The 22,514-nt window shown below is 40.6% G+C and overlaps 1 protein-coding gene across 11 annotated transcripts; it reads right to left on the minus strand.

The window, feature by feature from the left end:
- Window positions 1-1,693: 1,693 nt before the first annotated feature.
- Window positions 1,694-17,671, minus strand: LOC147382863 (glucan 1,3-beta-glucosidase I/II-like). 11 transcript variants are annotated; one of them, XR_015173910.1, is made up of 9 exons: window positions 17,381-17,668; window positions 17,148-17,278; window positions 16,729-16,800; window positions 4,753-4,902; window positions 4,594-4,677; window positions 3,328-3,396; window positions 3,131-3,224; window positions 2,118-2,171; window positions 1,694-1,927 (listed from the first exon to the last, which is right to left on the minus strand). XR_015173910.1 is itself a non-coding variant. In XM_086429110.1 (7 exons), the coding sequence occupies exons 3-6, from the start codon at window positions 4,890-4,892 to the stop codon at window positions 3,212-3,214; spliced, it is 306 nt and encodes a 101-aa protein (XP_086285236.1). In that variant the 5' UTR covers window positions 4,893-4,902; window positions 16,729-16,800; window positions 17,148-17,669; the 3' UTR covers window positions 1,694-1,927; window positions 3,168-3,211. The 11 variants fall into 11 exon arrangements, 1 of the variants encoding a protein (XP_086285236.1); XR_015173912.1 differs by having other exon boundaries at window positions 17,148-17,288; XR_015173911.1 differs by adding an exon at window positions 16,988-17,059 and having other exon boundaries at window positions 17,148-17,668.
- Window positions 17,672-22,514: the final 4,843 nt, after the last annotated feature.

Below are 22,514 nucleotides of genomic sequence, written 5' to 3' on the forward strand. Positions count from 1 at the left end.
CACGGATGAAATTAAACTTTACTTTACTTCCTTGGATGGACTAACTCAAAATAAGAATTTCTCACCACCTTTTACTCTTTTCCTCTAATGCTTGTAAAGGAAGATAAATTTAAAGAGTGAAAGAGAAGAAAATCATAATATACTCTTTTTTTTTTCTTTCTATACACAATGAAGATGATGAAGGAAGAGGAAGATTATTACAATGGAGAGAAATGAAGAAAAAGTGGAGAAAACTTGTAGAAGTAGACAAAAAATGACTTTTGAGCTTAGGTCGTACCGTCACTACCTACTAGCTAGCTAAACCTGTACACGAGTCAATCAGTCAATTCACTTTTTAAGGTATTTTGCTCATATACGAGAAATACAATAACGTTTTGATAATACAATAATTCTAGTAATAGTTTGATAATATATGATAATTGCTGTAATTATTTGGGAATTTACCCATTCTTCTTTTCGAAAGTAACAAAAAAAAAAAACTAAACTACTCTCATTTTCAACCTGTAACCAAAAAAATCTATTTTATTTTTCTTAAAATCATTCATCTTAAAGAACTTCAACCTCTATTAAAAATTAATTTTTTAATATATTTAAATCACTTTCATCTTATGGGAGTAGTTGAAACTTGAAACTATAGTTGTGAGTATGCAAAGATCTCCAAAAGAACTATGAGGGTGCTTTTATACACCTCAATGCTTCTATACCTAAATAATTAAAGTTAGGGTTTTAAATTTTGTCTGAAACCAAGATGACTTGTCCGAATCATCTCGATATCTTCCATGAGTGAGATGGATGGACGTGGCATCTCATGAAACAAACGGGATGAGTCAATCAATCGAGATTTTGTATATTTTAATAAAACTATCATTTTTTTATATTTAAATAATTATTATCTGAATAAAATATGATTTTATGAATGCACATCTTCTAAGCTACCTTATTTTAAAAATATATTTTTATATATTTGTGGAGAGATTTACCTGGCAGACCTAATTGCTACATTTTAATTACAAAAACTCCCTTGGAGTCCTGACAGCTCCAAGGGAGCCTTACTTTATAAAGTTTGTTACCCACCAAACCTCACTTCATCAAGTTTGTTACCCAGCAAACCTTGAAGTGGGGATCCACGTCATAAAATTCAAATTGATGTGTTAATTTGTTACTCAACATATTTTGGAGTGGATCCTAACCACATCAATTTGTGACATCCAAAAACATGATCTCATGCCTTAAGGTTATATAAAGGATAAAATTGTAAGAACTTTGGAAGAAAAAAAATAGTTTTCACCTTGATTTTAGGTTTAAACTTAGGAGTTCATTAGCCATCCATTTAATTTCAAAACCTTAGATCAAGCTCGAAAAGGATTTCTTTTTTCAATGAGAGTCGTTTTAAAAGGAATCGTGTATAATTTGCGACTGACCATAAATGTCAAAAAAAACAACTGTTTTAGACAGTCGTTTTTTCTGGATTTGTAATTTAAAAAAATTATTTTTCTGGATTTATTATTTTTAAAAACAAAATTACTTTTAATCAGTCGCTTTACCCTATTCATTCATAAAACGAGCACAATCATTGTATCTTTCCTTACGTGTGGGTCATGAAATGGAAGACCTCATCCATATCATGTATACTACCTCATCAAAATCATCTTGTGAGTGCATTTGGAAAAGGTTTAGAAACTAAGACTACAACTCTCTCTCAAATCCCTCTCTATTAAACAATATGCTAAAAGTAAAGAGAACCAAATTGTTATATTGGCATCTAACATCACCCAATAATCAGAGATTATGCATACAAAGTAATTTAAAGAAAATGTACTACAAAGGCTCTCGACTCGGTATAGGAGAATTGGCAAAACTCACAGATTTAACTGTTTCCACATGGGGTTCAGCCCACTTCTGAGCTTTGGGCTTTTTTCTCTGAGGCCTGACACAAATTTAAAATGCGAAGCAGTTAGTTTATATGGAAGACTAGACTAATCTGAATTGTGACATCCAACACAGGTTTCACATGTTCATTCCAGTATGTTGCAATAAAAGACTGCATATTGAAAACATAAACAATTACAAAGAAGAGCACTTGTCAAATACTACCATCTAAGGCAAAGATATTTTACCTGACAATGAACTAAATGTGTAGCAAACCAAGGTGGAAGCCATGCTCCATGGACCTAATCGAGCTAACAAATACCATATTATTATTATTTTCTTTTGATAAGTAACAAATACCATGTTATTATTAGTCTTGCATCCAAAACTTATTATGAGAAATGTCACTTAATGTATAAATTACACTGAATGCACAGAAAAAAAAAAAAGTACACACATTATAGGCTAAATGAGCACATGTAAACATTATCTGAAAATAAAAATCACAATTCTAAAATGTCAGCAGTTGAAAACATAAGAGCACATTATAGGGCAACAAACCACTAGACATGAAATGAAGGATCAACCAACAAGTTCTCTTTAGACTCTGCCGTAATAGAGCACTTGTAATCACACGGCACTCCACACATAATGTTTAACAAAAAACAGAATAATTGGTAACACTATTTTCTCTAGCACTTAAACTGGCTCAAAACTTGCTACTCTGACCTAAACTTCCCTAGCAACATACAAATCTGGAAGCAAGTTACAACCTAAGGAAGCGCACTCATGTAGAAGAGCCAATAAACATTATTTCATACAAAAAAATACTGCCCGGAAAAGGTAAAACCAGGATTTGCAGTTGCCTTCAAAATTTAAAATATGGTCATATGTGCTCAAACAACAACAACAAGGTGTTAAATTTCAATTTCACTATATATTTCGGTTAGCTTGAATATTAAAAATGATGAAGTATTATAGAACTAATAGAAACAAAATTAAATATGCTTTAAAATTCAAGGAACTTCAGCAGAGTGTTATTGACAAATAAATATTTCTAATAGACAAACTATCCCAAGACTTGAGAAATCAACAATGATAAACTGATTAGTCTTATCCATAACAAATGCTTCCCCTAGAATCTGTCCAATCATGTGTTTTTTCACTTTCTATTGGAAAAAGGAATTATAAATTCTATAGATAACAAATTAGAACCATTAAAATAATCCACACTGCAATATTGTAGTCAAAAGAAAACCACCTTTGCAAACTAAAGCAGTGTCATCTCATGTCTTTACCTTGGTCAACTCTGTAATCTTTGAAGTGGCTTCTAATTTTGCCTTTACCATCTCTTCCTAAAAGAGAATAAATAAATAAAAAGTTATTAACACACTAAAGCACCATCATCTAACATATTGCAACCTAATAGCTCTATTAGACATCAAATCACCAACATACCTCTGCAACTTGAAGAGCACGTTCTGTTTTACGAATTCTGATTTTTTGTTCATCATTAATCTTTTGGAGCTGTAAAAGGAACCAAAAGGGATAAATAGAAAGTGGATCCACATCTCTCTACAATGTAAACATGTACCCAAGATAACATCACTCAAACAAGTGTTGGAAAAAATACATGTGAAACCATCTCGTATATGGACATAGAAGTGAGTGTACATGTCCTAAGATGTCACATTCCATTTTTTATATAAAGATATTGGAGTATGTAAAATAGACAGGGACACGTGTATTAGTGTCAAACATTGATAAAAAGTACTAGAGCCCCACAAACTCGACTTCAATGAAAGTAACAAAGATGAGAATGTTAGAATACATGAGTGGTAAGAATGATAAAGACAACCACAAATGAGACCATTCAAGGAAATTTAGGAATACCCCAATAGGAGATAAAATTAACTCAAGTCATTTGAGATGGTTGGCACGTGTATAAATAAGATTGATTTATGACACAAGTAAGAAGGACTTCGGTGCAAGTCAAAGAATCTAAAATGGCAAAAGTAAGGCCTAAAATGAGATGGATAGAAGTAATAAAATATAAGATGATGCATAATAGCATACCCTACCTAAAGATATTCCCCAAAATAAAATGGAATGGTGAAACGGTCCAAGATCCAGAACCTATTAACCAATGATGGCCACTTAAGGTGTAACCAAGAAAACAGAAGATGCATGAATTTGCAAGTCCTTCAAGTTCTTGATTGTGTCCCTGAGGACCAAAGCTGTATACAACAACAACAAAGCTTTATCCCGGGATTTGGAGTTGGGTTACTTATTAGTCTATTGTAATTTTTTTTTTCTCTATTTATAAAAAAGATTAAAACTAATTTCGTTAGGTTAAAAAGTTAGAACAAATAAGGAGGAGAAGGTAAGGTTGTAGTAGGAGTAGGTCTCAAGCATACTAACCCATTGGTTTCTCACTCAACTAACATTTTCTGAAAGACAATGCCACTCTGCTCTACCTGATTATATATCACTTTCCTTTCTGAAATAGACATGGACATGGTGGTGATTTCTTTAAAAAATAGAAAATTGGGCACTCCACCCCCACGTTGCATATTTAGGTTATAGAGTCACTGTAATAAAATGTGATGTGGCCCCACCTCTAAAATTATTTATAGTTATCCTACTCATGAGCATGTCATTGGAAAATTGGCCACTCCACCCCCATGTTCAATTGAAGCAACATTATAACCTGCTTCATAGTACCTCTTTAGGGTGTCAAAAGGGATTCTTGGTGCATGAGGCTCATTTATCAACTCGATTGCACCAAGGCTTGGCTTGTTAGCATATTAAAATTTAATTAGTTGGTTATTAGGATGAACCACAGTGATGTAAATGGTGTAACATTAAATTGTGAGACTGAACCTTGATACAGGGAAGTTTATAACCGCAACCGTCTCATCTATGTTTGAATCTCCCCATTCTTGAAATCCGTCTCTCGTTCCCCTGTGATCATCGCCATTTTGCGAACCCGTAACAGTGTGTAGATCAACCATAACCTTCATACCTTATCTCCTGCAGAAATTCCCTATCATCAAACTTAAAAATACAAGACTATAGTGTAGATGCACGAAATGGCACTACACTTTCCTTCTCTTTAAGCTCGGGGGGACCTGCAAAACAGCCCACTCCGACGATCAAGTTAGCCAAATTGATCAGTGTAATGTGCTTAGAGAAGAAGAATTTGAACCTCTTTTACTCATAGTTTTCTTCCTTATATAGGCGTTCAGTTTGATCGTTTTCTGCGTCACCCCTTGAGGTGACTTGAGGTAGTTAGCTTACTCCCTGACATGTCAGCTGCAGGAGTTGTTGCAACTGCCCTATCTGAGAAAGTCAGATTTGGTCTGACATGACGTGGGTGGTTAGAACTGGCTGTCTATTGCAGGCTTATCTGTCAGACCTGTCATACCGACCTACGAGCTGATGGCACAGCCCCGAGCTTGGAATACATGCATTCATTGGAGTTAATAAACCGAACAAGAGTCTTTGTCCGACCTCAAAATCATTAATCTTGGCCCCTGATCGAGCCACGTGTCCGTGCTCAAGAATTTCCCCCCACAATACCCCCTCCCGAGGGCTCGGTCAGAATGATCGGGTACTCGGGACTATTAATAACAAAAATTGACACGTGGATGCATCTCATTGGGTCTCAGCTAAGATTAATGATATCTTTATGGCGAATAAAGATATCGTTCTCACTTCTCGAGGGCGGCGGTCGGTTGGGCTATTATCGCAGTTCGCGCTCTGTCTGTTGGTTTAAACGGCGCAATTATTACAAGGAGTACACGTGGCGCCCGGAGAGTGGCATCGATTCGTGTGTAAAGGGTCGAACGGTCGTATTGGGTTTCTCAGCATTTAATGTCTCATTGTTGACCTGGGAAAACCCTGTCCGTTGATCCTAAACGCGCATCTCGAGGCCTTCCTTGTCTATAAATATCCCCCTCACCTCCTACTTTCATTCTCACTCTTGCTTTCCTAGTTGTTACGCTGCCCATTTGCCCTCTCGCGCGCCTACTTCTGCCTTCGCCGCGCCGCTGCACGACCGGTGACTAGAAGCATCCATCCATCCTTCTCGCGAGGGAAGAAATCAGAGAGGACTAAAAGAAAAAGAAAAAAGGTACAGCGGCCAGGGCCCCTTTCCCTCTCCTCCTAAACTCCTTCACCCCTTCCCTTCCTTTCTTTAAATGGCCAGGGGGAAATCTTATTCCCCCGCCTGCCCTCCCCTTGAGCTGGTTAGGGATACATTTGGTATCCCTGACAGCGTGGGCATGTCCTATGTGGATGATGCCACGCTGCTCAGAGGTAGTGCCCCGGGCACCACAGTGGTGCACTGGGGGCAACTAAGAGCGGGCCTCAGAGTCCCTCTAAGTAGGTTGACTCGGGAGGTCCTAAACTTTTATAGGAGGGCCCCTGGCCAAATGAGCGGAAACTTCTTCCGTCTCATCAGTGCTTTTGAGCACATGAACAGAAGTTTGGAGGAGGGCCTTCAACTCGGGCTCTGGGACATCAGGGCCCAGTTTGCCCTAAAGAAGTGCCCGAATAGGCCGGGCTTCTTTTACTTGTCAAAGAGGAAAGGGAAGCCGTCCTTGGTCGAGCTGCCGGACTCGGACAAGGAATGGTTCTTGTTCCCGATCCAGATGGCCGGGCAATGGGAAAGCGCTCCAGGGGACGAGCTTCCCCCTCTTGCCTTCTCATCCTTCAACCCCCAAGGTGAGCTTTACTAATTGTTCCCGCCCTGATTCTTGTCATGCTCTTTTTCTGCGTTTCTCTGATCAGTTGGTTGAACGATACTGCAGATCCGAGCAAGGATAAGTTCCCCGGGGAGTCGGTGGTGATCGCTCATCTCCTTGCAAGCCCCGAACTCTACAACCGGGTGACAGCTCTTCTTCCCCCCACCATACGCCAATCCGACATGGCGCTTCGATCTAAGCGCCCTCCACCGATCCTCGGCTCAGATTCCGAGGACGACATTGCCGAGGTCCCCCCCCGCCATACCTACAGGAGCTACCGAGATGAGGCGCGCCGCCCTAGTAGACGAAGAAGAAGAAGAACACCAACCTCTTCTCAAGAGGTTGAGGAGGGGGCCTCGTTCTCCGGCACCGATACTCCAGCTGCCACCCCCTCTCGCACCCGAGGACCCCAACCATCCAGCCGAGCCATCTCAGACGTCCTCGGCTGGATCGGTGCAAAGGGGGAGCTTGCCCCCTCCTTCTCCATGGGTGGTACAACCCACGATCCGGGGGAGGCCGGTGTCTGATAAGGACTCTGCCTTATCCGACCCGGAAATAGCCCGGGCAGTATTTGATGCGTCTGCGCTCCCGCGCGACGTCGAGAAGGTTCGCCGAAGTTTTGCTGCAGACTCGGCGAAATTCTCTCGCGACGCGTTCCGAGCCCTGGCCGTGGTAAGTTACTTAATTCCTTTCTTCTAATCTGCTGCATATATATATTCTTCCTTCATTCCGCTAACGCAGTTTCTTTCTTCCTGATTAGGCTCAACACGCCATGGCCAAGCTTGTGGAATCCCGCGATGCTTCCGTGGACAGCCTTCGGTCCGCGGAAGGTCGCCTTCTTCAGCTACAAGCTGACAGGGATGCGGCTGCGGCCAATTCCCAGAAGCTCCAATCTAGCTTGGATAGCGCACTATCCGAGCTGGAGCAGAATAAAGACAAGCTGGCCCTGGCGGAGGGGAAGATCTCTTCCCTGGAAGAGCTGGTGAGGTCAAAGGAGGCGGAGCAGGAGAGAGCGCTTCAAAATCAGCTTAACTCCCTCCAAGCCCAGCTAGATTCTTTAGAGGAAGCCTGGGAGGCAGCTTACAACAAGCTAAAGGCTAAGTTGCGGAAAGCTGAGGCCGCGGCAAAGAGGCCGGAAGTGATCCCAGAAGCCACACAAACTGCTCCTCCCGAGCCGAGTCTTGAAGCCCCAGCTGCACCAACTGCCCCAGTTGAAGATCAGGCCCCCGATGACGCCGTGGCTACTATCGAAGCAGATGTATAGATTTTACTTTCTCCCCTTTTTGTGACCCATTTTTGTAATCCCATATGTAATCAACGAAAGTATATATGAATAGATATTTTTCTGAAATTTTTGTGTCCTTTGCTGTTCTGCATTCTTTTTTCTGTTTATCATATTGAGGTCTATTGCTTAAGAAACAAGTGAAATAATTACCTATACCTAGCTCCTTAGGTTCATCATCTGTCCAAGGCAGAGATCCTTTCTTGATCGCGACATTTGAGTAAGGGCTTGATGCTAGCGAAGACCTAGGATTCTGACTCTAAATCAGACTCCTTACCAACTTATCAGACGGGCTTGGTCCCCGTGGTGGGACCAAGGCTTCCCCTTCAAACCAACTCCTCAGTTGGGCTCGGCTCCTAAGGGGGGGCCGAGGCTTTTTCCTTGGACCAACTCCTCAGTTGGGTTTGGTCCCCGTGGTGGGACCAAGGCTTTCCCTTCAAACCAACTCCTCAGTTGGGCTCGGCTCCTAAGGGGGGGCCGAGGCTTTTCCTTAGACCAACTCCCCAGTTGGGCTTGGTCCCCGTGGTGGGACCAAGGCTTTCCTCCGAACCAACTCCTCAGTTGGGCTCGGCTCCTATGGAGGGGCCGAGGCTTTTCCTTAGACCAACTCCCCAGTTGGGCTTGGTCCCCGTGGTGGGACCAAGGCTTTCCTCCGAACCAACTCCTCAGTTGGCTCGGCTCCTATGGAGGGGCCGAGGCTTTTCCTTAGACCAACTCCCCAGTTGGGCTTGGTCCCCGTGGTGGGACCAAGGCTTTCCTCCGAACCAACTCCTCAGTTGGGCTCGGCTCCTATGGAGGGGCCGAGGCTTTTCCTTAGACCAACTCCCCAGTTGGGCTTGGTTCCCGTGGTGGGACCAAGGCTTTCCTCCGAACCAACTCCTCAGTTGGGCTCGGCTCCTATGGAGGGGCCGAGGCTTTTCCTTTAGATAGCATGGCTGTTGGGCAAAGATGACTTTATTGATAGTATTTCTTTAAATTGAATACATTCCATGGTGATTGAATTTCATCACCGGTCGGAGTCTCCAAGTAGTAAGCGCCATTTTCCCCGACCTTTCGCACAATATACGGTCCTTCCCAATTGCAGCCGAGCTTCCCACTATTAATTTCCTTGGTATTAGAAAATACCTTTCGTAACACCATATCGCCGAACCTGAGTTCCCTACGATGTACCTTCTGGTCATAAGATCTCTTCAACACCTGCTGGTACCGTGCCAATCTCTCTATGACTCTGTCCCGTGTTTCATCCAACCAATCCAGATTCCGAGCCACCATTTCATCATTGACCTCCGTCTCTGCCACTTGTGACCTCATGGTGGGAACCTGTATCTCGGTTGGAATAACAGCTTCCGTACCGTAGGCTAGCGCGAACGGAGTGAATCCGGTTGCCCTTCTTGCCGTGGTTCGATACGCCCATAGGACGCTGTGTAGCTCGTCTACCCATCTTCCCTTGTGTTCCGCCAGCTTCTTCTTTAGGTTCGCAAGGATTGTCTTGTTCGATGCTTCAGCTTGGCCATTCCCTTGTGGATATCTCGGCGACGACTGCAGAGAACGGATTCCGTATTCCTTGAAGTACGATTGCACGCGGTTGCCCTTGAACTGAGTCCCATTGTCAGAGATCAACGCGTAAGGGATCCCGAATCGCGTTATGATGTGCTCCCATGTGAATTTGATAACTTCTTCCTCTCGAATCCGTGTAAGGGGAACGGCTTCCACCCATTTAGTAAAATAATCTGTAGCTACTAGGATGAACAGCTTACCCCCCTTTCCCCGAGGCAGAGGTCCAACAATGTCCAAGCCCCATATCGAAAATGGCCAGGGTGATTTCATGGGATGGAGTTCGCTGGCTGGCTGCAGATGCATGGGGGCATGTTTTTGGCATTGATCACAGGTCTTTACATACTTCTTACAGTCTTCCTGCATCCTCGGCCAGAAATAGCCCTGACTGATAACCTTATTGGCGAGCGACCGTCCTCCCGAATGATTGCCACAGATTCCCTCGTGGATTTCCGCCATTATGAACTCGGACTCTTCTTTAGTAAGGCACTTAAGAAGTGGCCCCCCGAAGGACATTCTATACAACTCCTCCCCAACGAGAGTGTACTTGCTGACCTGCCGAAGTAACTTTCTGGCCTCCCCTCTGTCTTCTGGCAGTACTTTTGAACGCAGATACTGAGTAAATTCTTCTATCCAGCCCGACGTTCTATCGACCTGTGCGCACTCCCTTTCCACATGTTCGATGCTTGCTTTAGGCAGGTATTCCACAGGTAAAGACCGTCCCTCCGTCTCCCCTAGCATTGAGGCAATGTATGCCAATGAATCTGCATGCCTGTTCTCATCCCTGGGAATCTGGCATATCTCCACTTGGTCGAACTTCTCAATCTCTCGTTTAACTGAGATCAGGTATCTCGCCATGCGTTCATCCTTCGCTTCAAATTTCCCGTTGCATTGGTTGGCTATAAGTTGGGAGTCGGTGCATAGTTTTACCCGGCCGATTTTCAACTCGCTCGCCATTCTTAGCCCGTGGATGACTGCCTCGTACTCTGCTTCGTTATTTGATGCCCCATACCCGAGTTTGATGACCTTTTCCAATCTATCATTGCTCGGTGTTACAATTACTATTCCCACCCCCGAGCCTGAGTAGTTTGACGATCCATCGACAAAAATTCTCCATCCTGCCTGCTTGTCTCATAGCTCCACTTCTTTCGTCCCTTCGTCTTCATTTTCTAACTATTCCCAGTTCGGATCCTCAACTGGGAAATCCGCGAGGAAATCTGCCAATACCTGCCCCTTTATTGCTGTCCGGGACTCAAATTGTAAGTCGTACTCTCCGAGGATTACAGCCCACCTCGCCATCCTCCTTGACTTTTCGGATCTGTGCATCATCTCTTTCAGCGGGGTGTCCGTCACAACCCGTATGCGGTGGGAAAGGAAGTAGGGCCTGAGCTTGTGTGCCGAGTAAACGAGCGACAATCCCACCTTCTCCGTCCTGGTGTATTTAACCTCCGATACGCCCAACGTTTTGCTAACGTAATAAATAGGATATTCCCGTCCCATTTCAACTTTAAAGAGAACTGAGCTTACCGATGTCGGACTGGTCGCCAGATAAATCCCCAGCTCCTCTCCTTCTTCCGGAGAGCTAAGGATCGGTGGCTGCCCCAAATACCTCTTTAGGTCGCTAAAGGCTACCTCGCACTCCGTACTCCATGCAAAATTCTTCTCCTTTTGTAATAACGCGAAGAGCGGGCGGCATCGATCGGATACCCTGGAGATAAACCTGTTTAGCGCAGCTATTCTCCCTGCCAACTTCTGCACCTGCTTTTGGTTAGCGGGGCTCGGCATCTCTACCAACGCCCGGATCTGGTCTGGGTTTGCCTCGATCCCTCTCCTGGTGATAACGTGCCCGAGGAATTTCCCAGAGGAAACGGCGAAGACACACTTCTTCGGATTCAACTTCATTTTGAAACTCCTCAGCCGATCAAATGTTTGCTTAAGGTCTGCCAGATGGTCTCCCGCTCTCTTGCTTTTTACCAACAGATCGTCGATATATACCTCCACAATCTTCCCGATCAATCCTTCGAACATTTTTGTCACGAGTCTTTGGTAGGTTGCCCCGGCATTTCTCAAACCGAACGGCATAACTTTAAAACAGAACAGCCCTTGCTCGGTAATGAATGATGTCCGTTCCTGGTCTTCCACTGCTAGGGGGATCTGGTTATACCCCGAATATCCGTCCATAAACGACATTCTCTCATGTCCAGCAGTGGCATCGACCAACCTATCAATCCTTGGCAGCGGGAAGCTATCCTTTGGGCACGCCTTATTCAGGTTTGTGAAGTCGATGCACACTCTCACCCTTCCATCTTCTTCGGCACTGCTACTATGTTCGCTATCCATTCTGGGTACTCTACTTCCCTGATAAACCCGGCCTTCAAAAGCTTTTCGATTTCCTCATTCACCCCCTGCCTGAGGCGCGGCGACAGCCTCCGTGGCTTCTGCCTAATAGGTCGGAAGCTTTCATCAACATTTAATCTATGGCACGCCACCGACGGGTCTATCCCAGGCATGTCCTCCAATGACCATGCGAATACATCCTTGTTTGCCCTCAGGAGTTGGAGTAGTGCTGCCCTCTCCTCCTGCAACATCGTGGTACCAACACTAACTATCTGTCCTCCATCGCCCCCGAGATCCACGGCTTCGACTTCCTCAACTGTTACTCGCTGCTCGCGCAGCGGCTGCTTCTGTAATTGCTACGAAGATTCATTAACAGTTGGAGTTACCTTTCTCTTCTTTGGTGGGACGGCCTCGGGGCCTCGGTCTTGCTTCAAAGCCAGGTGAAAACACCTCTGCGCCATCTCCTGATCTCCCCTGATTTCCATTATTCCTTCCTTACCCGGGAAACGAATAACTTGATGATAGGTTGACGGGACTGCTTTCATCTCGTGTATCCATCTCCGGCCCAAGATCGCGTTATAAGCCGAGTCTGCATCTATTACCACAAATCTTGTCATTACCACTTTAGACCCTGCTGAGATCGGGAGTGTGATTTCTCCTACCGAGCTGCTAGCGGCGCCGTTGAACCCATAGACGAGGGTCGGCGTTGGCTCCAAACTTCCTGAAACCCCCATTCTCTTAGCCGCGCTTAGGAAGAGAATGTCCACCGCGCTCCCCGAATCCACGAGTATTCTTCGGAGATCGACGTTTCCCACTGGAAGCGCGATTACTAACGCGTCCTGATGGGGCCCTGCCGTCCCCCTTAGGTCACTTTCTGTGAATACGATTGCCCGGGGATCTGCTCCGTGGTTTGTCGTTCCAACTACCCGTACTCCTGACGCCACACTGTTAACCCCGACCATATGTCGGATCTTTTTTACCTTCTCCCGAATCTCACGCCTAGACGGCACTTCGGCCCCTAATAATCCTGTGATGGTATGAATTATCCTGCGCTCTTCCGTCTCTCGACGCCCCCCTTTAGCTGGCCTTCTTTGCTCGGGCTTTCGCTCAGCTCTCTCGATAGTCTCCCCACTTCTCCTTCCTCCCGTAGAAACATAACCTTTGAGCTTCCCTGCATCGATCATATCCTGGATGATATGGCGCAACCTGTAGCAGTCCTCAGTAGGGTGATCCTCAGCCTCATGATACTCGCAGAATGGTTTTCCGGGTTTCTCCTTATACCCCCGTGGCGGCTGAACGAAATCGGGCTCCCCCCTTATGCACCTCAGTATCACGGATAGTTTTTCGTTGAGCGGGGTATACACCCGGCCTCTTTTCCACCACGACTGCTCGTTCGAATCTCTCCGCCTTTTCTTACTTCCTTCCACTCCGGGGTGGGTCGGTACCTTTGAAGCGTCTACTCCTCCTTCGCTGTTAGCCACTGTCTGGGTGCTTCTTCTTCTGCCCTTCACAGATTCTTCCACCAGGATGTACTTTTCCACCTTCGCATACAAATCTTCTAGACGAGTAGGATCAGACTTGATCAAGGACTCATGCAACCGTGTTCCCGGGATCACCGCAGCGATGCACGCCGCGCATGCTGTGGCCTCGTCCATGCCCTCTACGTCCAGGGCTCTCGTCGAAAACGGGTTACGAACGACCTAATACTCTCCCCGGGCTCCTGTCGAAGGTTAAATAGAGTGTTAACTCCGACCTTCTTCCTTCGCAGGTGCACGAACTGCCCAACGAACACTTCTTCCAGCTCGGAAAAGTTCGTAATGGACCCAGCTGGTAAGGCCTGGAACCACATCATGGCCCCGAGCCTCAAGGTTGACGGAAACAGCTTGCAGAGCAACGGATCATCATTCTGGTACAGCACCATTTGACTTCTGTAGTGCAGTATATGGTCCATGGGATCTCGCGTCCCGTCGTAAGTTTCAAACTTTGGCATGTGGAACGACCTGGGTGGTTCTGACTTCATTATCGCCTGCAAGAATGGTGTTCCCTTGAGTTCCCGAATTGCATTACGTACCTTTTGCGCGGGATCCTTTCCTCGCGCGAATTCCTCATCCCTCCTTTTGAGCATCTCCTCCACTTCCTTCCTCGTCATGGTTTCTTTAACTTCGGAGCTTCCCTGCTGCGTTTTTACTGCTGCTGAATCTTCAGTCCAATCTACCTCCGTTCTTGCCGCTCGAACAGGATGGTCGCTGCTCTGCCCTGCCCCTGGGCCTTCCTCGGTCTCCGCACGCTCGCCTAACCTTTGCCTGAGCTCTTCGTTTTCCTTTCTTATTTTCACTATCTCATCGTTTTGTTTCTCCAACCCCCTGCGCATTTCCTCTCTCATCTCTGTGAGTAAGTTGTACATTGCTAGCATTGGATCCGGCGCGTTTGGGGGCGAGTCTGCTGGTAGTGGATTTGATGGCTCTCCACGATTTTCGCCTCTAGCTCTTCCCATATTGGTCGTTTTTCTCCTTGTAAGCTTCCCACGGACGGCGCCAAATTGTAGATGCACGAAATGGCACTACACTTTCCTTCTCTTTAAGCTCGGGGGGACCTGCAAAACAGCCCACTCCGACGATCAAGTTAGCCAAATTGATCAGTGTAATGTGCTTAGAGAAAAAGAATTCGAACCTCTTTTACTCATAGTTTTCTTCCTTATATAGGCGTTCAGCTTGATCGTTTTCTGCGCTACCCCTTGAGGTGACTTGAGGTAGTTAGCTTACTCCCTGACATGTCAGCTGCAGGAGTTGTTGCAACTGCCCTATCTGAGAAAGTCAGATTTGGTCTGACATGACGTGGGTGGTTAGAACTGGCTGTCTATTGCAGGCTTATCTGTCAGACCTGTCATACCGACCTACGAGCTGATGGCACAGCCCCGAGCTTGGAATACATGCATTCATTGGAGTTAATAAACCGAACAAGAGTCTTTGTCCGACTTCAAAATCATTAATCTTGGCCCCTGATCGAGCCACGTGTCCGTGCTCAAGAATTTCCCCCCACATATAGTATATCATTAGCGAAGTGATTAAATTACAAAACACTTGGACCATAAGTACCATCAGATTTTTAAAACAACGATAGCCACAACAATTAGTGAAATTACATACCACACACCAAAAAATAAATGTAGCCACAATTTAATGGAAATGTCAATGTCCTGCTAAATACTCTCATTCATATGGAGGTCCCCTCCTTGACTTTATTTTCTTCCACCTAAATCTCTTCAATTCTTCTATGCAAAGAAAGATATGGGCCTTTATAATATCCCAATTGGGTTACCTTGGTTTTGTTTAATTGAATCATATTGTAAATAGAGATTTTGTTTAATTTTTCTCTACTGAGCTGGTAATCCGGGCCATATTCTCTTCATAACTGAATTTGGACCTTGTACAGTTGCTGCTATACTTGGGCATATGAATTGGTGTTGATATTACTTTGAATGGATCCTTCACAAAGCTAAACCTCTTAAATAAAGTTGGTCGCCAAGTTGTTCATAGCCTCTTGACAACATTGATCGACCACCCCAATTACCAAAGACTACTACCAAACAAATAAAGATCATTAATTACCATGATCCAACAATATAAGAGATTATTTGAGATTATAATGGAATCGCTGGATCTATGTAGAATATGCACCAAGAAATGATATGGTTAGATTAGAGTTTTCTAGTATAAATTGATTCATCCTACTAGATTAATTGTAAACCTTTTGAAATTTCTGAATATCAAAACAAGATCTCAAATTTTATAAACTTGGAGTAAAGGGACCAATAATAAATTATGCAATCTAATTCCCAATCGTGCTTTTTCAAATTATGCTATGTCTCATTCTTAGAATTTTGAAATCCAATTGAATAGAGTGAAGTTTTCGTTAGTCTGCAGATCTGATGCAATTTACAAACATTGATCTCCATTGGAAAACAACGAATTAGGAGAGAAAACAAAATCACCTAAGTTCAGATTGTACATAAAATGCATAAGTAAAAGACAAACATCCACCAGACCCAAATGTAGATAGAAAATTGAATAAACTAGGTATAAGAAAGAAAATTGTCACAACAAAACTGACAGATAATTTAGAATTTGTTGACAAAAGTACGGGCATATTCCAATGGGAATGCAAGAACTCTATTTTTTAATAACCAAAGTAGAATCCAAGAGAATCTAACAAAGAATGATGGCAGTATTTCATTCGACTTACTTTTTTTTGTGATCTCATGTTGGCTTCAATCATGTTCAAATAAAGGAAGAAGGATGAATAGGTTTGGTGAAAATCAATGACCATTCTCCCAGTACTTGCAGACTAAGAAAATATCTCGACCTTATGCAAATCCTACTTATCATTATCTCTCATTTCAATTGAATTCTAATTCTTTTACTTCGTTTATCCAAAGACAGATCCAAAACATTAACTAAAGAAAACATGTTTGATCACATACGTAAAAAGGCCAAGAACTTTCCAATGTTCTCTCCGTCAAAGTCCATGGACTTTGAGCCCGAACTTTACAATACTGTTGAAGCATTTGAAGATACATATTCAAATACCCCCCAAAGAGACTATGATTATTCGAGAGTTGGAAGAAAACCACAACTTCTGATCTCTAGAAATTGAAAGAAAAAAAAAAATTCACCATTAGCTATTGATCCTAGAATAACAACCAATCAACCCTCACATGTAAAAGCTATCTATAGCCAGGACTCTCCTCAAATAGTGGTGTAACACTGTTGTATCATATCCAACTCCTAACGTTGAAGTTTATTTTTTCAAAATTCTGAATCTAGTAAGAAAGTTAAAGAAAATACTAAATAACAGATTTTTAAGAAATCACAGATGTACAAACAAGTCGCTCCTCCTAGGAATTAATCAAAAAGAGAAATTGAGAACATAAAATCTTACAATCTCCTCAATCAGCCCAATTTTCAAAGCTCTTGAGGAAGGGGTCCTTCAAACCTATTATCTTCCAAGATCCTGCAAAATCCAACTGGAATCAATAAAATCAGGAAGTTCATGATTTAATAACAAAGTTCACAATTTAATCATGAAGTTCGTGATTTTACAAGATTAAGAGAGTTGCAAAACCAATTGGGTTTTGAAGATTGAAAAAAAAAAAAAAAAAACCAGATTGAATTACAAAGAATAAGGGACCAGATGAGACCTCAATTATGGAAAAAATCACAGAAATGTAAGATTCTTCTGCAAACCCTCGGAATCGAAAATTATATATTCTCTGATTGGAATAAAAAAATAAATAAAATAAATACTAACAATTTGATAGAAAATGAATAACAGTAAGAGAATGGAATCGAACCATGCACCTTGTGCAAAAAGCTTCACGAATTTCAAACGATTTGTTGACTTAAAATCCAGGAAAAAATCTGATTAAAACCCTAGAGACTTGAAATACGATTGCATCTAAAGAGAGATCGAAACCCTAGATAGGTGAAATCTGATTGAGTCTGAGAGAGAGAGAGAGAGGAACAGAGAGTCCATATGAAAGATCGAGTTTAATATAATTTGAAATTGAACTGAAATTATCAAAGAATCTAACCTTGAAGAAGATCCAAAAGAAACAACAGAGAATCGAGTGAGAGATCCAAACCCTAGATCAATGATTTTGAAACCCGATTGCATATGATCAGAAAGATCGAAATCCTAGAATCTTAAAAGGGAAGATGCAATCGAAACCCAAGATTCTTACTAGTGAAATCTGATTGAGTCTGTGTGTGTGTGTGAGAGAGAGAGAGAGAGAGGAGAGAACACAGAGTCGAGTGAGAGATCGAGTTGAATGATATCCAATTCATCGTGCTCGTGGAGATCTCAATCGGCTGTGGGTCGAGCTTAAAACGACCGTTTAAAGCGGTCGTTTTTTCCTTTAAAATCAGCTTGGCACTTTGCCCATTATGACGTAGTGATGACTTACTCTTGCCCTTTTAAAAAAAAAAAAAAAAAAAAAAGCCTATTGAAAATAAGAAGTGCATTAGAAGAGACAAGGTGACATAGCATCAGATGTTCAAGTCTTCGATGCCACACATCCATAAATGTTCTCTCACCAAGAAAAGTAGATGAACAATGACAAAATGGCAAAACATCACAACAAAAAATGAGGGGTGAAATTCAAAATAAAAATTATTATCTTTTGTGAATTGAAAATAGATAATAAATTTTGGGAATTGATTGGGACATGGAGGATATTTTTTGAGAGAAAAAACTTTGAAAGGGATATGAAAAGTAAAGGAATCCAACATAGAGAATTTTTAAAACTATCTTATTACTTATTTTAACGGAGTTGGGTCGTGTATATTCAAAGTGAAGACTCTTATTGCTAAGATTAGCTGTGAGATGGTTAGTGGCTTTGGAGTCTGGATAGTAATTTTGGCCAAAAGATAAAACCAATAGAGGCAGCGATAACGAAAGGTGGAGACAATTTGTTATCGTTGTAGGTAAGGTCATATCGATACCAACAATTAATAGCATGATGATTATTACAATCACATATTTGAAACGATCCCTTGGAATGTATTAAAGGTGAAGGAAGGAGATGTACTGATTGGTTGTGGCCTCAAACAATTCAAATCACAACCATGGTTTCAAAACTCGTTTTGATGTCTTGTCTCATTCATGGACAAGATAGAGTTGTCTCGAATGATTCAAGTCATCTGAGATGATTGTAAACACCTCATTTTTACATTCGTTGAATTAATCAACTCGTCAATCCAATTGCGGTGGTTCTCGATGATGGACGAATATTCTAAAAGTTTTTTTTTGCCATTAAAGATGCTTCCAAAACTTAGATGAGATATTCAATGTAAATAAACTTTAGAAAGTACACCACATTAGGAAAATGTACCCAAAATATAGAAACCATTAATTTTAGGATTAAAATAGATTTTACGAGAAAAAATTGTCAAAAGATTGATCAAATTATCAAAATACCTCTGATATCAAGATAGCTACACTACGCTTAGAAAAATCTTTTTAAATACATAAAATGACAACTTGAAATTAAATAAACTATTTCGTCAATTTTCATTAAATTTAATCAAATTACCAAAATGCCTCTTGTAGGGTCCATACCTATTTCACGCTAAAAATTCATAAATGACTCCAACTTATATTTTCAAATACTTCTTTACAAAAAATCAATTTCTAAATATCTAAAAACATAAAAAAAATAATAATCTCACAAAGCAAAAGCCCTCTTTGAGGGCAAAATGATAAATTTTCAATTTTAAAATTTAAAATTTTGAAATCAATGATTAAAAATCTTAACAAATATAAAATGAAATCTCAATAAATTAAATTAAAATTATTGAATAAATAAATACAATTAATTAAGCCTATGAGCCAATTTTAATTGGTGGCCCATTTCTTTAAGTGGGGCCCACCTGACATTTAATTAAAGAACCCTCCATAAAGAGTCTCAAAGAATTTCAAATAATTAAATATACCCTCCGTCGGGAGGTTCTTCAAAAAATAAAAATAAAAATTAATTGTATGTTACTTAAATAAACCAAATCAAATAAAAAACACTTAATCTTATCTAAAACAAGTTGAAAATTAGTTAGAGATGGACTCTATCTATAAGAGACCTAATCTAATTTTAATAATATCAAAAACTTCTACAAAAATGCGTATTTACTACCAAATCTTGGAGGTCTTTAGAAATCCTAAAGAAAGTAGTCAAAAGCTTCTCAGAACACTCCAAAAATCTTAAATCTAAAGTCTCAACTCAATATCTTATCCCAAGTATTGATTTTCTACATAAAAAACACCTAGAAACCCTAAAAAACACCCTCAAAATTAGAAAATATTTAAATCTAGAAAATGAAGTTCTCATCTTCGAGTTCGAGAGCAAACCTAGAAACGGATATAGACCGAGGAACTTTGCATGAGGAACGTTCACCACTAGTTTTTGAGGCAACCAATCACCGCAATCACATATAAAACAAGTATTTTTTTTAATCCTTATTCTAAATTTAGGCCATTTTTTGCAATGTAAATTTTCGATAATAGTAGAAATCGATTTTCGCGGGATGGGATTGGTGCCTAATACCTTTCAATCCCGTAACCTGATCCCAGTACCCGTAATCTCTTCACAGATTTTGGTTTATCTTATTTAGAGTCAGTTTTCGATTCTTAGACAGTAAAACTAGGTGGCGACTCCTTAAAACTAGATTCTCACCCATGGATCGAGGCACTTTCAATGATAAACCATTTAAATCGTTTTACAATTCTTTATTCATATATTTATATAAAATGGTTATACTTTTTTTTTATAAAAAATAAGGAAGATTAGAAAATGTTTAATCAGTAAATCATATTTAATTTAGATAATTCATAATAATTTTTTCAAATTAATTATTTTAATTAAAATATACAAAATCCTTGTTGACTCGAACATGAGTTTTATTGACTCGATCGATATTTCAAAATATCATCCGAGTCATCTCATTTATCTCATAAGATTTTGCATATATGAGGTGTCCCATCAATCTATCTCATTCATAGACGACACCGAGATGACTTGGGCTAGTCATATAAATGATGTTTCAAAACTTCTTCACGTTAATAAGGTATGATAATGGTCTACTGGGAAATGGTGAGGAATCTAGTGCAACTCAATGGAGGTAGAAAATTTGTTGCGTCTAGTACATGGTTCCCCATGAATGCTACAAATTTTCGTGGATTCTTGGTTGCCCATTACTAACTGCAATGCGTTGTAACTCCACTTAGGGCTGTCAATGATCGGGTTTTGATAGGATTGGATATTCATTAATAAAAGAAGAAATATTCTATTGCCATACCAACTTTTACAAATGCCACCTCAATTTATATGTTAATCACCAAAGAATTAGCACACATCTGGGGGGCGACGTTAGCAAAAGTTGGTGTGGCAATAAAAGCTGTCTAAATGAACCCGATTCAATATGTCACTTGAAGTTCTATACTTATTTGACATAATTTGTCTTTCCAAGTCGATATGATGTGATAAAATAAAATAAAAATCTATACTTCCGAGTTTAATCCAACTCGATTCCAATATGTACAAATACAATGTACTTTCATATTTATACAATAAAACATGACCGTAGGGCTCACTTTTGTGGAGGACAAACTTCCATCCAACTAGGATAAACATCCCATCCAATTAGGGGTGTCAATGGGTCGATTCGGTTCGATTCTTATGAAAATTAAAACCATAACCACTGTATTTTTTCGGTTCCGATTTTAAAATAAGTGGAACTAGAACCACCAAAAATCACGGGTATTCGTTGGTTATGGTTCTTAAGAATTGACTGGGAAAAAATATTTCAAAATTGTTATCATTTTTTTCCTTCTAAAAAACAATATATTATTTGCAAAATAAACTTAATAATAATTTTTTTCTACTAAAAAGATGATTTAATGACTTTTATTTTCACAAAATTAAAATTCATGTCCTTTACAAGCAATAAATTTAAGAAGAAATGACCCATTTTAAACTCCAATATTTAGTTTATATGAGATTTGAAGAACTTTATATAATATATGTTAATTTTTAAATATAGGAAAACCTTCAATCACATATAATGTAAAATATAAATGACAAAATAAATCAAATTCGGGTACCCGTGGGTACCCATCGGATGGAGCCTGGTTCCGGATCCTATCAATTCAGTTCCTTATTAGACAAGGATCTAATAGGTTCCATTAAAATGGGAATCATAATCAAGATTATTGATTTCGATTCTGGGTAAATGGGTACCCATTGACGCCCCCTACATCCAACTACAGGTTTTGTGGAGCTTACTTTATTTGACTTTCCTCTTCACACCTCTAACTTTACTGTATTTCGTTTTTAACTCATTTTATTTTTTTTTTCATCTTTTACACTTTTACCTCAATTTTTTTTTAATAATAATATCCCAATTTTTTTTTCACTTTTAACCCCCTTAATCTTAAAGAGGATGCTTGTAGCTATGGCACGAGCGAATTTGAATATCTAAATAAAATATAATAACATATATATACATTATATTTATGTTTTCAAACACATTGAATCAAGGACATGATTATCCAAAATCAATATGAAAGTTCTCAAATTGGATCTTTGTTGGAATCCAACGTCACCTTAATTCATATGTAAATCACCAAAGAATTAGCACACATCTTGGGGTGCATTAGTAAAAGTTGGTGTGGCATAGAAACTCATTAAAAAAAAATTGATAACATAGACTAATGAAATGATGTAAATGCCCTCTTCTTTAGTTTCAAACAAAAAAATCCTCTAAATTTTCTCCAAAACTCATCTTCAAAGCTTTTCAACCTTACCATTACCTATGTTAGCCTCCCACAAAAAGTAAATCTAGGCACAATTCTAATACAAATTGAGTTGGAGTAACATTGAAATGTACTTCGATAAAAAGCATCTATGGTTATGTGTGCGCCATCACCTTAGATTGTCAAAATCGATGTACATATTACTTTAGCATTATTGTTATAATAAATAACACCTTGATTTTAGTAGTCATGGTTTTAAAGATTGCTCGAGATCAAGATCAAGATGACTTGTCCAAGTCATCTCGGTATGTCTCATATTCTAAATGTGCTTTCTTCTTTTTCTTATTCACAATTTGAATCAAAAATAATAAATTTATCTTAGATACCAAGATGGATAGTCCAAATTATCTCGGTATTGAGGT

The sequence above is a fragment of the Akebia trifoliata genome, chromosome 16 (assembly GCF_017979445.1).
Source record: "Akebia trifoliata isolate Shusen 1 chromosome 16, ASM1797944v1, whole genome shotgun sequence".
NCBI lineage: Eukaryota > Viridiplantae > Streptophyta > Magnoliopsida > Ranunculales > Lardizabalaceae > Akebia > Akebia trifoliata.